Source organism: Crocodylus siamensis, chromosome 3 (genome assembly GCF_052110815.1).
Source record: "Crocodylus siamensis isolate JL-2025a chromosome 3, ASM5211081v1, whole genome shotgun sequence".
In the NCBI taxonomy this organism is placed as follows: domain Eukaryota; kingdom Metazoa; phylum Chordata; order Crocodylia; family Crocodylidae; genus Crocodylus; species Crocodylus siamensis.
In genome coordinates, this window is record NC_143397.1 from 93,262,994 (window position 1) to 93,280,621 (window position 17,628).

General features: G+C 40.0%; 1 protein-coding gene across 1 annotated transcript in view; it reads right to left on the reverse strand.

Annotated features, from left to right (window-relative positions):
* Nucleotides 1–17,267, reverse strand: part of LOC149868546 (RNA exonuclease 1 homolog) — a 28,318-nt gene extending 11,051 nt beyond the window's left edge. Inside the window, exons 1-9 of the mRNA XM_090038814.1 lie at nt 15,823–17,267; nt 14,299–14,394; nt 12,519–12,717; nt 10,243–10,379; nt 9,355–9,492; nt 7,708–7,822; nt 6,707–6,769; nt 3,239–3,385; nt 2,089–2,202 (exon numbers count right to left, since the gene is read on the reverse strand). Of these exons, the coding sequence (XP_089894940.1) occupies nt 2,089–2,202; nt 3,239–3,385; nt 6,707–6,769; nt 7,708–7,822; nt 9,355–9,492; nt 10,243–10,379; nt 12,519–12,717; nt 14,299–14,394; nt 15,823–17,256 (2,443 nt within the window). The 5' untranslated portion in view covers nt 17,257–17,267. The remainder of the gene's footprint in view (nt 1–2,088; nt 2,203–3,238; nt 3,386–6,706; nt 6,770–7,707; nt 7,823–9,354; nt 9,493–10,242; nt 10,380–12,518; nt 12,718–14,298; nt 14,395–15,822) is intronic.
* Nucleotides 17,268–17,628: the final 361 nt, after the last annotated feature.

The following is a 17,628-nucleotide window of genomic DNA, read 5'->3' on the forward strand; positions in this document are numbered from 1 at the left end:
GTTGGGGACACTGAGCTTTTTAATCTCCCTCCCTGCTTCTTTATACTGTCTGTAGCAAGCTGACAGGTGAGCAAGACAGCCAAGAGCCAATAGGAGTCTTTATCATCCGATTCACAAAGCAATGTCCTCTCTCCATTAGTTCAAACTTCTTAAACAGCTTACTGACTGATCTGTCAATTAGCTTCAAAAGCCCTAAGCAGTCACTGTTCTGTTTGCCTATCCCAGTGAAATGGGAGAGACACACCCCTCTGTATTAGCTAGCATACCACATGCTGGCTACAGTCCCTACTGTGGCAGAAGAGGAAGGGATCCCTGCTTAAGCAGCAAGTGGGGGTGGGGAGCACAGAAAAGCCAGCAGACCCTGCTGTGTCTGCAAGTTTGTGCCAACCTCCAGCTAGGGAGCAGAGGGGAGGGCCCATTTCTGCTGTGGACCAGAGAGCCTCACCCAGCCCAAAGAGCATACTGGGAGAGTCCAATTTATCTTAAGCCAGAAAGGGGTCTGGGATAAGTCAATTTGAGCCAAATCAATTAAGTCCGATACTACATTCAACCAGGTTTCTCTCAGACCAGTTTCATCCATTTTGAAACTGGTTTATGTGCACTGAACACCTGTTCTGTTACAGGTTTAAACTAGTTTCTGATCACTTAAACTGGTTTGTACGTAATATCTGTCCCTAGCCCTTATGATCAGTTTTAGGCACATGATAGCAATGTAGAAATTTAAAATTTATTAAACCTTTTATCTATAAAAAGTCCACTTACAGCATTTTAAAGTTGACAGAACATGGAATGGCAACAGGTAAGCTTCTTATGAAGTCTTAAGTCTGCAACCTTGTACATTCCCTCTTGCTATACGCACATTATAGTAGCTCTTAACTTTGGGAGTAATTCAAACTGCATTATTTAAGTTAGTAGAATATTTCATAAAAAAAGTATTTAAAACTACTCAACTAAATGGGTCACTACCAACTTCCCCTATAGTGACACTGTACTGAAACCAACTTTCTTTATTCCAGGAAAAACATTAGGAAGGCAGCTGGATTTTTTCCTCCAAATAGGAGAACTGAGAAGAACATAGTAGGACTCTTTTATATGCTGTTTTGAGCTTTCCCCATTATAGCATATGAACAGAACATAGAAACAGCAAAATGAACGGAACAGCAGTTTCCAATCGAAATGAAATGCTGTTCTGTCAAAACGGAACACTTTGTCATTTCTGGCCCGATTTGGATGAAACCTGCAGGAATAGTAGCCCCTTCTGAGGGCATGAAGCCTGCCAAGTTTCAAGGAGATAGGTATAGGGGTTTCAGGGAAAGTGCACCTCTGGCTGCTGACAGGCAAAATTCATGACATGGGTGCTTGTGGGATGGCATCCGTCTTGGGGCACAGGGCAGGTGACAACTGCTAGGTCCTGCTGTGACCACAAAGCCTGCCAGCTATCAAGGAGATTAGGTGCAGGGGGAGTCTGGATTCTGGGGCTCTGCACCTCTGGCTACTGACAGGCAGAACTCATGACATGGGTAGGTGACACTGTGCATGTTACAGCGCACCCTCACTCAGCTAATATCATCAAGGCAGAAAGCAGGGCAGTTCAAACAATGCTGCCTTTTATGCAGGTTTTCCATCCCTCCCCCAGAGCACTGGGATTGGAAGAGACCTCAGGAAAGGATGACAGTCATTAGTGACTGTGTAGCTGGCCAATGAGAGCAGTCCTTCACCCCCTCCTTACTTTAGTTTCTGTTTCCCTACAGGCAAGCCCAGCTCGAGCTTTGAAACGTTTCGACTTGCCTCATTTAGTTTCAAAGCTGTTCTGAAGCTCTCCGTTTTGAGCTCAAAACAAGTCAAAACAAAACTGCCAGTGAAACTTCGCACAGCCCCAGAACATAGCTTCTTTAGTAAGAAAGGTTGATATATTGCCAGGTAACCACAGAGAACAGAAGACAGTCCTGGTTTTAACTGACTCCTGGTGAAAGCAAGACTTAAGACTGTAAATAAGGTCAGAACAGTTAATATTCAGTAACTGAAAACAAAGTCTTCCCTTTATGGATTGGTAATGGTGGCCTATTACATGTCAACAACTATACTTGCCTTTATGTCTCTGTACTCTACCAAAATGGTAGTTGCATTCTTCTTTACGAATATGCTTCCCTGAAGAAGTTACAGCATATATTTTTCCACATCTACAGCATGTTCTTTTGCAAGCTGAAACAAAGTATGATAATTTCATGATCAAAGTTCAGCCTTGAAAAATTGTACTTTCCACATGGTCAGCCAGGAAGAAGGTATTCAACCTGATGAACTGAATGAATGCGATTATCATTAGGGTAAACAATGAACAGGTAATTACTCTGCTTAAACAAATATACCCTTAGTACTGTTTGCGAGGCTTGTTGAAACTATGACAAAAGAGCAATCTGTTTCAAGGTGTATACAATATAAAAGTTGTCATTACAATATGAATTCTTATAATCAGTAGTGGCATCTACTACAAGTATTAACATTTTTACTCCTCACACAAGGGCCTCATCCAGATGAGCACAGTCACATGGTATGTGGCACTGCAGATGCATCTGCAGCACTACATACTGCACCTTCAAATGTTCTCTGCACTGCTATGGAGCAGGACAGAGAGTTTAAGACGACCCACAAGGGGAGGGGGGGTAGGAAAAAAAAAAAAACAAAAACAAAAACCGACCCAAAAAAAACAAGACTGATGCAGGGCTGTCTAGAGCCACGCTGCAGCTGCCAGCCAGGATTGCTGCTGCTGCAGCCCTGGAAAGTCCCCCCACCCCAAGGCTGCTGATGCCACCCCAGTGCTGGCCCCAGCCTGCTTACCATCCCCAGGGTAACTTGATGTGTACCAAAGCACAAATGGAACACGCATTCCCCAGGGACAAATAGCAGCCTAGTTCTCTCCAGAAACCAAATGTTTTTCAAAAATACAGATGGCATTCTGTTCAAATCCAAGTACTTGGGTCAGTCTTGAAGCTTTCTGGTAGGCAGCAAAGACATGCACAAAATTCTAGTTCTACTGAAATCAGTTCGTGAACACTAGTTTTGGAAGTGTTCGTAAGAAAAACCAGGGCCTCAGTAGCAATATGCTTTATCATAATTTAAGCAGTTTTTACTTTAGCAGATTGGAAAATAGGAAGTCCAGTGTAAGAGTGTTCTTTGAAGTTCTATTCTTATTTCTATTGACCTGGATAGGCATTCAGAAATCCTAGTCTCATTTACTCACGGTCAGATACAGCCATTTTTGTAACTCCATTCAACATAGCACTGCCAGGCTTTTCAGGATTTGGTTGTGGGAAATTATTTACATTTAGTTGTTCGTCAGTCAGAAGGTAGTCTTTCAGTAGTCTATAGAGAACAATTCCTGTAAGATCTAGTAAAAATGTATAATAGGTTAAGCATATATAGCCAAAATGAACTCTAAACAAATGTGTCACTTAACCATCTGCACTGTACATTTAAGGTTTTACTTCAAGTGTGGTATTGTTTTGCAGTTTTAAGTTTACTTGACTCACCAGGGATCCTGGTTTCCTCTTTAAAAAAAATCCCCAATTCTCTAGTTAAAAACCCCAACATTTACTTTTTTGCAGCTGAAATGAAAAGCCGCTATGTATATATGTATCAATTTCATGCAATGTTTTATTAAAATATTAAGTATATCAAAGCAATTTGGAAGCCTACCAGTGCTTCAAATCATAATAAAATATATTCTAAATACCTGTGTGTGCTGGACGTTTGTTTTCATCATCATGACACGGTCAGAGCACCCCTTGCCCCCTTCACTCACCAGGATGTGGGCCCAATTGCAGCTGCATCCCCTGCCATGCTGCTTTGTAGAGCTAAGCAACCCTGATGCCAGTGCCTTGCCCCTGTATGTGCCATTGCCCCTCACTCCCAATGCAGTTCCCTATTATCGCCAGCTCTGCCAGTGACTCACTCCCAACCTGCAGCCAACTTGTTCCCCCCCCAGCCCTGCCAGAGGGGGCCTTGCCAGGTGATGGCTATGGCACTCCCTATCCCAGGCTAGGGCTCCTGTGCTGTACCAGGTAGCCTGGCCATGGTCTCCCGCTTCAGGGTAGCATCCCCTGGCCACCCTGCCCTTGACAGCACAGGCAGCAGACCCTGGTTCCACCAGCCTGCTCTGGCAGCTCCCCACCACTCCCAAAAGATGCCCCTACCTCCCTCCTCCACTCGTGGGGCAGGTGCCTCTAGGTGGGGCCCGCTGACAACAGCACAGAACTGGGATCACTGGCAGCCCCAGCACCCACATACCTTCTCCCTCCACCCCACCCCCTCAACACATTCCCTGACACCCACAGCCGCACCCCCAGATACTGCCCAAGCCCTGACCCTCCAACCCCCCTACCACACCAATAGACTTGCCTGTATCCAGCTGCCAGACCTGCTCCCACCACATCCTGCCTGGCTGTATGCTGGTCACATACATGTACATGGTGTCCCCTGCCTCCAAAATCACCCTCCCTCCAGCCCCAAACAGCTACCTGCAGAGTGAAACCTCCTTTAAAATGAGAAAATCCACATTTTTCCACAGCAAACAAAGCCCAGATCCCTGTTGACTCATTTACCTTATTGATTTATAATATCTCTGACCGAAGCCAAAACAAAAGAACTGCTCAGTTTCAGCTATAAAACATACCTTAAAGTGTTAAATAAATTGTACCCAAATTTGAAAACAAATTGTACTGAAGAGCATTCCCTGTACTAGAAAGTCAGTATGTTCCTTCAAATTGGAAAAGAGAACATATTATTAGCCACCTTTTTTTAAAGATGTGCTATCTATATGCACATTCTTGTAGTGTATGTGCATGTACTTCAAAAACACTTGGGCTTACATTTTACCCTACAGATATCCTTGGAGAGCCCACACTGAAAACATAAAAGATGCCTCATCAGTTTTGATGCTGTGTTTGCACTTTTAAAACTTTAAAAGAAAGAGTGGCATGCTTCAATACCACTTTTGAGAAGAGTTTAGTGTCCTTTATCACATTCATGAAAAGACACCTTGTACTAAGGTTTCAAATTATAAGCCATGCAAGGTCCAGCTGATACCACATTAAATCAGTGACTGTCATGGTCACAAACCCTATCAAGTTTTATTGGGGGTGGGGGGGGAAAAAGAGTTCATGGGGTGTCACGCAGATTTTCTGACATTTGTTGTATTGATACGGTATGTGTAGTCTCCTTGAAAAACCCATGTTATGTTCTATCCATTTATGCTACTTTCATCTCTATATAGGTTATGTTACATAGTCTGTATGTGTCTTTATGATTTTGGGCATGGTTCAAAGGAACAGAGGGATGCCTGCTTAAGAAAGGGAGTAGATAACTGCTAAATATTTCTTGCCATTGTGTTGTTAGACCAAAAGCTAAACCCAACAGAGACATTTTTGGGATAAGCACCCAAGTTATTATTTACTTGTAATGGGAAGAACATCTGAATGAAGTGGCAACCAGATGTCCTAGGGAAATAAAATCTCTGGAGGATTCTATGACTTGGGAGCAATTTGGACAATGCTGACTGGAGGCAGAGGCGGACTTGAATGTATTTTATTTCAGAGGCTTCCTGTGTGACAAGCCTGGTCTTCAGTTATTCCTCAGGCTTTGGAGGAGGCCTGGTTCCCAGCAGTCAGGCTTGGTAGAATGAGCAGGAAGGCTGATCTCAGAAGACACTAGGACTCCCCTCAAGGGGCGAGGTGGTAGCCAGATGAGGGAGTAAGAAACATTATTTGTCATTTTGTTCCGTTTCCAAAAACTTACGGGCTGTTTTTCTTGTATAATTCCTTTATCCTACATAAGTGCTTTTGTTGTCGTTTGTCTCCTTGCTGGCTGCCTGTAATGAAGAGTGATCTCTGGGCAAGTGATATGCCAGGGGGCCCATTCTCTAAGGAAGAAGGACTTGAAATCTCTTTTACAACCCAAGTGGAATCCACCTAGAGATTCCCTTGTTGGAGCGGTAAGGGCTGGTATAAGGCCAGTGGAGCTGAGGCTTGAAGGAATTATACCAGGACAAACCTTAGTCTATTCCTTGGACAAGCAGTAAGACAGCCAGGAGAAACTTAAAGGCTCTGGGGGTGTACCCCATGAATGGGTCTGTAACCATTATGAAGAGTGAGGAGAGAGGAGAAAAATGGAGTCACACACAGCTAGAGAAAAAGTGAGTCATTCAGGCCATGAAAACCTTAAGTATTTCTGAAAATAATTGTCCCTGAAAGAAAAAAAAGTGTGCAGGGGAGGAAAGGATGCACAAGGAAAAGAATGTTACCCAGAGAAAGAGAGAGACTCTAGGGCAAGCATACAGTCTACAACAGATACTACCTTCCAGCCAATGAGATTGAAGGGAAGCTGAGGAATGGGAACCTGCATCACCTTATACATTCAATATGAAAGGCAGTACACATTCAAGCTGTGAGATTAGCAAGTTCTCTCATCTCAGAAACACTTGAGGTGCATTTGTACCCCAAAGGAATGTGGACAAAACCCTGAAGAAAAAAATATTACTGAATGGAAACAAATCATATGTTAGCCATGAGTGGCATTTGTGGCCAACAAAAAAAGGAAGTCTAAGAACTTAAAACCAGAAATTAGGAAAGAAATGGTTTTCACCCTGAAATAAGGTTAGCCTATTTTATACAGATATAGGAGGTAAAGTAAGAGTATTCAGCACTATTTTTACCGTTCTTCTCTTCTGACTTTCCGGATCCATTTGCATTGGTAGATCTGCTGCCACTAGCTTGCCCTAGATATAGAAATGTTTAAAAATATTTTTCTAATTGCATGCACCAAACATCAGATTTCCTGTAACCCAAAAGTGTTAAACATAAGGCCTATTGGCCAACTCTGACCCATGGATCTCTAAACAACTCCATACACCGGCCCTGGCCTTACATGGCTTGCCTGTGGTGGTTTTAGGTATCCTGTGCACATCGGGTCAGAACAAGGCTGGACATGGCACTGCATGCAATAGGTGGTCCAGGGAAAAGATCAGCTGCATGTAGCACCCCAGACCGACCTCCTGTGCTACTTGCAGTGTCAGGTCCAGCCTTCACACTACAAGCAGTGCACACTCCATACTGGCCCCACATGGACAGTAAGCTTTGGGGGCAATGCACTTATCATATGGGCTAGATGTGGTACCATGGGTACACTCCCCATGAGAATGGTCCTGGTGTGGCCCAACAACCAAGCCATGGTGCCAGATGAGTTTGAAACCCATGCTTGTAATCATTACAGTGTGCGCACACACACACACACACACACACACACACACACACACACACGCGCGCGCGACACTGCAAGTAGCACAGGAGGTCAGCCTGGGGCGCTACATGCAGCTGATCTTTTCCCTGGACCACCTATTGCACGCAGTGCCAAGTCCAGCCTGTGACCAGTATGCACCTTGTTCTGACCCAACGTCCACAGGAGACCTAGAACCAGCACAGGCAGGCCATGTAAGGCCAGGACCAGTATATGGAGTTATTTATATATTCACTGTAACGATTACAGCATACACATACATGCATTAAGTCATACACTACATCAAAGGGGAAAAAAAGTTTTAGAAATGTGTTTACTCAAGAAGAATGTAAAAAGCAGCATGATTTCCCCTGAAGAGACACAAAACAATCATCAGATATTGTTCCTTCCATCTGAAATGCCCACTATGAAATGGCTTACCATTGGAAGAGAGGCTACCATGATCCCTCAGCTTTTTGAGTGTGTTCACAGTAATATTCAGATACATATTTTTACTGCCACAACGGTCATAAATTGCCTTTTCCTCAGCCAATGCCTATATTAAGAGGGAGAGACCAATATAAAACAACAAGGAAGTGACAAAACAGTTTAAAACTACAAGCATTAGAAGACAAGTCAAAAGTGAGAAAGACATTAGAGCTAAGTACAGACAATCAAAAAGCCCATGAATGGATTCAATCTTTGCAGGTTAGTCTAAGCAGTATAGATTTAACTGATAAGCAAGTGAACAGACATTCACTTTTGATTCCAGAATTGCAGTCACATGCCTGCAATGGCTCAGGACAAAAGCTGCGGGGCACTAGAGCATGCCTCCCTGCTTGGCTGAAGCAGACAGCTTGAGCCAAGGTTAGCTCACTCATCCTGTGAGGTTAAGATTTGTGGGACTGGTATGAACAATCCTGGGATGCTGGGGGACTGCAAGTTAACTAATTTAGGTTAAATCAGTCTATGGAACTTCTGTCTCAGATCCCCACCAGATTCAAGTCAAGTCTCATACTATATCCACTCAAGTTTATCTTAAGCCTGTTTCAGCCATTTTGAAAGTGGTTTATGTCTAGTGAACTTCTGTTGTCACAGACTTGAACCAGTTTCCAATCACATACTGGTTTGTATATAAGTTTTGTCTTCAGCTTAAAAAAAAACCACACACAGTAAAGGAAGTCTGAAAGAAACAGTATTACAAGAAAAATGGTTAAGAAGGTAACAGAGGGAACAGTTAAAGAAGTGTGTATTCCCACTATACACTGAAAGAGAAATATACTATCTTATACATACAGTTTTAAATAGAAAAAAAAAAAGTAAAGCAAGAACAAGCAAACAGTCATTTCATTTAAGAGAAAAAATTTTAAAAAAAATAAACAGACATTGTATTAAAACCTTTAATTAGAGATTTTAAGATTTAGTTAGATATTAAAGGCTTTAGTTAGATTTCAGGCTTTTACTTGTGAACCCCAAAAGGTCTTCACAGAACTCAGTACTCAAGACATCTGTTCAGACTTCTCATGCCTGTCACTCACATGGTGAGACTGTCAATTTAAGACAATTATTTGGTTTGATATAAACTGTAAATAAGCCTCCACTGTACACAATCAAGTATTGTGGGTGCTTTCCAGGGAAAGATACATTTCCCCAAGCAGGTGATTACTAACCTGCAAGTCAGCAGTCTTAATTTCTCACCAGACAATGAAACAGTCAGACTGTTGTATATTCTAAGAAAAAAAAATTTTGTGACTATTTCAAAACTTCCAAATATTTCCGCAAAGTCCTTTCCTTTGGGGGTGAGGAACAGGGGAGAGAAAGAGGGGGTTGCACTGGAACAGCAGATAGGAAAGGAAAGAAAAGAGAAAGAAAAAGCAGTTGTAAGTTTTGCCAGCTCTTTTTTGTCAAAGTAGCTCATCAGCATTCTGAAGTTAAACTTTTGGGGTTTTTTGTTTTTTTTTGTTTTTTTTTTAAAATACACATGATATTTTCCTTAATTACGTATATCGCTGTATGAAGACATTTGCAATCTGTATCATTCTTTGCATTCACTTCAAAAACAAGAAAACCAAAACAAACAGTCACAACCTTGTCAAATGCTTCATTCACTGTTCTACAAATTTTCATATATTCTTCAACAAAGAAGTTGACATATCGTTGCCTTGTGTCATGTGATACTTTGGATCCAGATTCTGGAACTACAGAAGGCCGCCTCCGTGTAGAAACCTTAAAAAGTAGATTTTTTCAAATTATTTTTTTGTAACATGCTGCATAAAAGGGTTTGAACAACTTACAGTTGAAACATTTTACTTAACCTATAAAAATTAATACTTTAGTCCAGAATTACATAAAAGCTTTTAAATCAGAGATGCATGGGAAAGATGTAGGAGGCATCAAAAAGCCAAATCAGAAAAAAAATAGTGTGTTCATGTCTTCAAAGCAGGAATTCATATTAACTGCTATTATTTATATTCAGTAATTTGCCTCTTTGGCCTTTATCTCCAATCTATTTTTTATTCCACCTGGGATACTGAATTGGATTTTTTAAAAGGGACTTGTTATTTTGATATATTCTCCAGATTTTGTTACTTAGAATAGAACAGTTTGGTTTCACTTTGTGTAAGACTCCACAAGTTTCTTATATACTTTTAATTTTTAAAGAGTTCTATTAAAAATATTACCTCACAGTTTTTCCTTCTCAAACTTTTTTCCTAGCTACAATAAGAACTCTCATCACTATATTGCAAAATACTGCTTAAATTTCCAGTGCTTAAAAATGTGACAGAATAATATTAAATTTACTGTTATAACAAATTTCAGAGTAGCCTACATAGTACAAGAGAGAGAATATTTAAAACACAGATTAATATTTAATATTACATGCCAAATTATGCAGTATAAGGTAACAGCCTTTTACATGGCAATTACAGAATTTGGGCACACAAATAAATGCTTGTTTCCATCCTGCTACTGTACCTTCATAGGCATGGGTGCAGTCCTTTTTACTGAAAGATTAGAAGATCTGTATGGCATTCCCATTACAGCATTTCCTTGTAGAACCACATTCAGTTGACTGGTTGTAACAGGCTGAACTTCAACCATATTTAAAGAAACTGAAATAAAAAGAAAAAAAAGAGAAAAACTGTTTATCATGGTGAAGGAATTAAATGTTACTAGCTCAATCTACTCCCACTGAAGGGAGATGCACATAAAAAACCCCCACCTCCCTTTTGCTAACCAAAGTGGGTTAGCCAAGCTTTAGGAATAGCCAGGGTCTAGGTAGCATAAGAATGACTTTACACTCGGTCTCATTAATTTTATGTGGAATATACGTAGATATTACAGTAACATGTAGTAATATCAGTGTTTAAGAGAAGTGACCAAGTAACTGGATCTAAAGATTATCTTTAAGCTTTTAGGCAAGTGCATGCTCAAACCATAAAGTCCAGTAGAAGAAAAAAAAAAAAAAAAAAACACTAGGAAAGTAAAGAAAAAATTCATTCAGTTATATCTTAACTTCATGAACCTTTTACACAAATTTCACTCAAAGCACTTTCCACCAAGTCTTTTTAGTAATATGAAGCAAGTAAAATGCAATTTCAGAGACTAAGGAAACAAGTTGCTAGACACAGGCCTTTTAAGTCAAACACTAGACTCTGGACATATCTGTTATACTTAATACAAGGGCTGTGCGAAGCTTTGGTCGCCGATTCTGTTCAGCCCCATTTGGCAGCCGAATGTCTGAATTGACTCAGGAGACCCATTAATCTCTCTGAATCAAATTGGAGGCTTCTGAATCTCTCCAAATCAGAATTTGGCCATAGACACAGCTTTTTATGTTTTTTCTACATACCAAGGTACCAGCCAGCTCATGAATGCCAAGATGGTGGGGCAGATGGAGCATCCCATGGGAGTGGGAAGGGAGTCCCCAGCACGCTTGGTGGCAGACTTGGAAGTAGACCAGAGGTACTTCCGGTCCACTTCTGGTTCTCCTGCAGAGCATGGGGGGCAAGTGAGGAGGGGTCACCCCATGTGCTTGGCAGCAGACCCAGAAGTTCTTCCAGTCCACTTCTGGGTCCGCTGCCAAGCATTCACCACCACCACCCCTGCGCTCCTGTGGGATGCTCCATTCACCCCACCATCTCAGCATTCATGAGCTGCACCTGGTGACTCGAGGCATGTAGAAAAAACAATGGGAAAAAACCCAACCAGATGAAGGTGCGTCTATGGCCGAATCACTGTTTCTCTGAATCAGCACTGAATCTTCAGATTTGGACAAATTGAAATTGGGACAGTGATCCAAAAAAGTCAACAAGCTGAATCACTGTCCCCTGAATCAGAATCAAATGCCACTTCGCATACCTCTACTTAATATGTATGCTTGGCACAAGCAATGTACCACTTCAAAAGGGGAAAAAGGGAAATAGTTACACAACATGAAACAGTAGCTCAGTCTGTTCTGAGACTAGTTTGGTTCCTCCCCCTCCCTTCCTCACACCTGAAAAAAGGTCACTAAATGTTACTTCAAATACAGAGTTAAACCTCCCCCCAAACTGGGAAAGCAGTAGTTACCTCCCTACCCCCATAGCTGTTTATCTGAAGTGTTTCTATTTTGTTTTTTAAGCTACAGTAGTTAATGCAGCTACTTAACTGTTGTGAAACGAAAGGGGGAAAAACCCTCATATGCACAGAAAAGAGGATTGTAAAAGCACAACATTTATTGACATGATTGTTTAAAGATTAAAAGTTCAGTTAAAGTCAGCAGATTTGTAGAACTATTATAGCACTATTTTAGTTCCAACATCAGGATGAAAAAAAATAAAAAATAGGTGTTTTCGGGTTTGTCTTCTTGCAACAGAGAGAGTCATAAAGAAAAGAAAAATAAGTTCAGAGGGGGAAGCAGCAGAAAAGGAGGTATCATACACAGAAAAAGATGGCTTTTCTAAAGTCCTGCCCACTTAAGTGATTACTTGCAGCTGGTCTAGATTTGTTTCTTCTTCTAAGAACAGTTTCTAAGCATTTTAGTTTTTAGCTGAAGCTTGTACAAGTGCAAGAATCTCTGTAAGAATGCCATTATCCTGACATTTAATATCTTGATTATGGGTAATATTTTAAATAATGAAGTGAAGCAAGAGAGTTCACTGGAGGATCCAATGCTCAAAAGTTTTAGGACAAAAACTTTCATAAAATAGATTTCAAGCTGATCCAAGTGACAATTTTATTAAAAATAAGAAGTACTTGGTTTCTCATACCCACTGATCCGACACTTTGAGTCATTGATGATCCAGACACATTTTTCTTCTGCCCAGAAGTTGCAGCAACAAAAGCTTGGCCACTCTTAACAGCAGCTGTTATCTGCGCTGCCTGGTGCTGTACCTGCAGGATTCTGGCATTGGCCTGCTGTGGAGGAGGTGCTTTAAAAGGCACAATTATTTCTTTGCTAGATTGTACCTGGTAGACATGAAAATATTAGAAGTTAAATAATTGATCTGTATATTCCATCTGTCAGATACAGTTTCAAGTTACAAGGATAACTAGTATGCCATGTATTAACAAGATGTAAATAAGTGCCATGCTCCCATAATTGTATTCTTGCTCAAAAAGGATTAAAAAACCCTACAAGACCAGATTTTAAACAGGCATAAAGTGACATAGCCACACTGATCCAAGCGGAGATATTTTAATCCATACTGAGTTTCAGACCCTACAGACTTTTTTTTTTTTTTTTTTTTAAAGTGTGTTCCCCCCCCCACACTCCACTTAAGCAACTGCACATTCTTATTATTTTCATCCTTATCCTCATCTTCTCCTCCCCCAACACTATATGTAGTTAGGATGACAACAGAAGATTTCTAGGCTCAGTATGTACAGACAGTCAAAAAGCTCAAGGCTGAACCAGTTCAATCTTCACAGGTTAATCTAAACTGTTTGACTGAGTTGATAACCAAGTTGATAACAGACACTAAATTTTTATTCTGGAAATATAGCCACATGCCTGCAGTGGCCCAGGCCAGAGCTGGAAACCACTACAGCACATCTCCCTGCTTCACTGGAGCTCGGGCCAACACTAGCCCACCCACCCCATGAGGTGGGGCTTATTGGAGAGATGCAAAGTATCCTGGGATGCTGGGCAACTATGAGTCAACTTGAATCGAAATGGATATTTCTGTCCCAGATCATTTTAACCTAAAGCAGTTAAGTCCATCCATCCAGGTTCATCTTAAACCAGTTTCTCCCATTTCTGTTGTTAGATTTGAACTGGTTTCTAATTATTTATACTGGTTTACAGGTAAATTTCTGTCCCTAGCCATAAAAGATTGAGTTCCTACTCTGAAACTGCTTATTTTGTGAAGTTTTCCATGTCTATGACAGACATTTAACAGTAGACATCTGAAAACAATATATGAAAGCCATGTATAAAATAATCCTATTTTGCATATTGCATAAAACATAAATTAAGAACAGCTTAGAACCAAATGCATTTCTTCTATAAACGTTCAGGTACTGCTTGTTTGTCAAGGGTATATAAAAGGTAACATCTGTTAAAGCTATCATAATAGACGTTTTCGCTTGAAGAATAATGTAATTCATAAAATCAGGACTCCCAGCACTTCAGATGAAAGGATGACTGTTCTGTGCTTTGAATTGCTAGTTAACGTAACTAATCTCAGGCTTATAAATGTACAGCTGTACTGAAAAAAAAAAAAAAAAATGGTGAAGTGATTCATTTTAAGAAACTACTAGCTCACTATGGACTCTTCCTTTATTGAAATGGAACAAAGCTTTGAGTCCTACTTTGTTATGGTGACAGTTTCATTACTGAAAAGTATCTGAATAGTACAGCTGTCCATCATAAAACCTTTCTGGTACAAATGAGAACAGAGCTTAGTACAACTGAATGAATCTATTAGTTTAATGTACATCTCACCTTGCACCTCAAAAGGTATTAACCTACAACAAAGATAAACTAGCACATATACACATAATATGAGCAGAGCACAAATCCTCTTAAAAGCTACCAGAACAACTCACATCAAATTTTGCAGTATGAGCAATTCTTTTCTTCTGCCCAAAACCTGTATTTGTCTTGGAATCCAATGCCTCAGCTTCAATATTTATACCATGGGCCTATTAAAAGTAGGAAAAAGAGAATGCATGTTCTCCTTATTAATTACAAAAAGGGTGTACAAACCCATATGAAGTCCCTAAACTCTGATAGCTTACTCATTTTCCTATTCATCGTTGCAATGAATCGAAAAAAAAAAAAAAAAAAAAAAAATCTAAAAAGGTACCTTAGACAGATATACAGGCATACCTCGTTTTATTGCGCTTCGCTTTATTGCACTTCGCAGATATTCCGTTTTTTACAAATTGAAGGTTTGTGGCAACCCCGTGTCGAGCAAGTCTATCAGCGCCATTTTTCCAACAGCATTTGCTCACTTCGTGTCTCTGTGTCACATTTTGGTAATTCTCGCAATATTTCAAACTTCAGCAACCACCACCCTGATCAGTCAGCAGCCATCAGCATCAAGGCAAGACCCTCCACCAGCAAAAAGATTACAACTTGCTGAAGGCTCAGATGATGGTAGCATTTTTTAAGCAATAAAGTATTTTTTAATTAAGGTATGTACATTGTTTTTGTAGACAATGCTATTATTGCACACTTAATAGACTACAGTATAGTGTAAACGTAACTTTTATATGCACTGGGAAACCAAAAAATTCGTGTGACTCGCTTTATTGCGGTGGTCTGGAACTGAACCCACAATATCTCTGAGGTATGCCTGTATATGCATTCCTGTATCATAGATCCATGGTGAGAAATTCATGTTTATGCTCATGTTCAAGAAAAAGTAGAACATTTTCAAGGCTTAAGATATTTCTAGATACAAAATACCATAAACATAAAAACTTCAATTTAATTCATATTCAGCTGATTGCCAAGTTTGAGAAAAAGTCATTAAAAAAAAATTATACGATAGCAGAGTCACAATGTAAGGTCGCCATATGTCAAATTTCAGCTTGAATGCCCAAATGAGTCATTTAGAGATTTTTTTTTTAAAGTTTGCTAATAGACACAGCTCCCCATGATTTATAGGAGATGTAGACATATCTTAACAGTACACAAAAGTGTTGCCATAAAGAGATGCCCCGACTCCTGCTGTCCCTTCCATTCAAGCTACATGCCAAAACACCTAGTAATGTAGCTGCTGTTAGAACAACATTGCATTCTCAGAAACACTTATTTCTGTATACCCAAACAGCATTGGGTACACTAAAGGCATTTTTACATATGCTCTGGGAGGTTGGGAGTGCGGTGCTTTAATCAGAGTAGCTGTGAGAGCCCACAGCCTCTCATGCATCAGCATCCCCATGCACCTTTGAATGTGTTCACCAATTCTGAGCACAGAACGCTAAATGAAGGTCTGAGAAATATACAGTTGGACACTAGATCAAGTTACAGGATTTGAGATAACATGGAAAATATGGCTGATTCTTCTCCCTCTTTTCCCCCCACTCACTAGCACCACAAAGTGTGGAAGCAAAGGAAAGCACCTGGTTAGCCATCTTTTCCTTCAGTGCTTCACTTTCAACAAACTCATTGAAAATTCTCCGGCATTCTTCTGTGGGATCATCTGATTCGGAGACTGATGAATCCTCTTCACTATAATCCATCTCTTCAGAAGAAGAATCTAATACAATTATTTCACTTTCTTTGCTGTTAGCTTGAATCCTACAACCATCACTTCCTTCGTTAACATTTTTTATTAAGACACCTGTGTCAGGACCAGTTTCTTTCAACAAATTTAATTTATCAGATGGATGGCTAGATATGTTGTTCGCCAGTTTATGTCTCCCATTTTCCCAGGTACACAGAGCTTCATTTGTATTTTCTGTTAATTTCTTAGGAGTACCCCGGGTTAGTGGGGTACTCCCAGTATCTTTTAAACCATCTTCAGAACACCAACTTATCTGGAGCATTCTTTGGGCGCTTGGGAAGTTGTAATTAGTATGTTCTTCAACATTAGATGTTTTCACTGGCACTTCAGTCTGTGTGTTACCTGTATTCAATGTTTCTTTCTGCATTCCTACCACAGTATGAAAAAGCAAAGGCATGTTATTTTCATTAGAATTAGTAAGAGCATTTCTGTGTTCCTGGAGATTATTAGAAACGTTTAGGACATCAATTTTCACATCCAGAAAGTTTGTGCTTTGAGTTTTTGGTGACATTTCCAGTGTTTCTTCAGTGTTGCCCAAACCCTTGCTATCTTCCTGTAGACCCCCACTGCCCAATGTTCCTTTTTCCTCTGCAGACTTGCATTCTTCTGCTCTCTCTCTGTTCTGTAGATTATCTGCAAGTGCTACAAAAGCACATTTTTCTTCCCATTCCAATTTTTTATAGCTCCTACTTATTTTTGGCTTCTTAGTTAGAGTCAATGGAGGAACATCAATTACAAGAACATCATCATCATCATCAGATTCTTGGAGGTTTATTTCAAGTTTTATAGGTGAAGAGCTCCTTGCCCTCTTCTTTGGAGAACAATGTTTGTTTTCAAATACAGTCTCCAAAAACACCTGCCGATTGTCACAAGGAGATGCTTCCACCTGCTGAAATTGCTGTTTGTCATTTTCATCCTCTTTTGCTAAAGAAGAGCTAAGTAAGCCTGCAGAATAATTTATCAATGGATCATATTCAAGGTCAGTTGCTGGACAACTACGGTCAAGAACGTATTTACTGGATGCAAGAGGATAGGCATGATTCCAGTGTTTGGATGATGAAACAGCATGCTGTTTAAGTACTTGAGAAGGATTACATTGATCATCTTCATCAGAGGAAAAATTGTTACCCTTAAGATCTTTTGGAATCAAAAATACATTGTTTTTAGACATTTCATCCTGTAAGTTATGTTGTAAGAATCTCTTTTGTTCTTCTTTAAATTCTGTCTTCATTGACTCTTTCTGTTTTTTAGTTCTTTCCAGTCCTTGCATATTTTCACTGACACCTGCTGGTGAAAAAAAAGATCGTATCACTCCTGATTTCACTCACCTGAGTATTCAATTGTAAACTACAAGAAGCTCACCTGAAGAATACCTTCTAACTCATGAACTACATGACCCATGACAAGGCTTTACAAACTCAGGTTTTCCATGGACCTGGCAACCAATTTTTATCTAAGCTTTTACTCATAATCTTTATTTAAATATTATTTTATGACCTACCATTGTCAAAATAGTCATATTGTCATCAGTAAAATAACTCCCAGATGGTTCTGAAAGCATGACTAGTATGTAGTTAACATAGTTTACACAGATAGTTTAATATACTGATCCTTACCTTTTCAAAAGGTAAGGAAAAGGTAC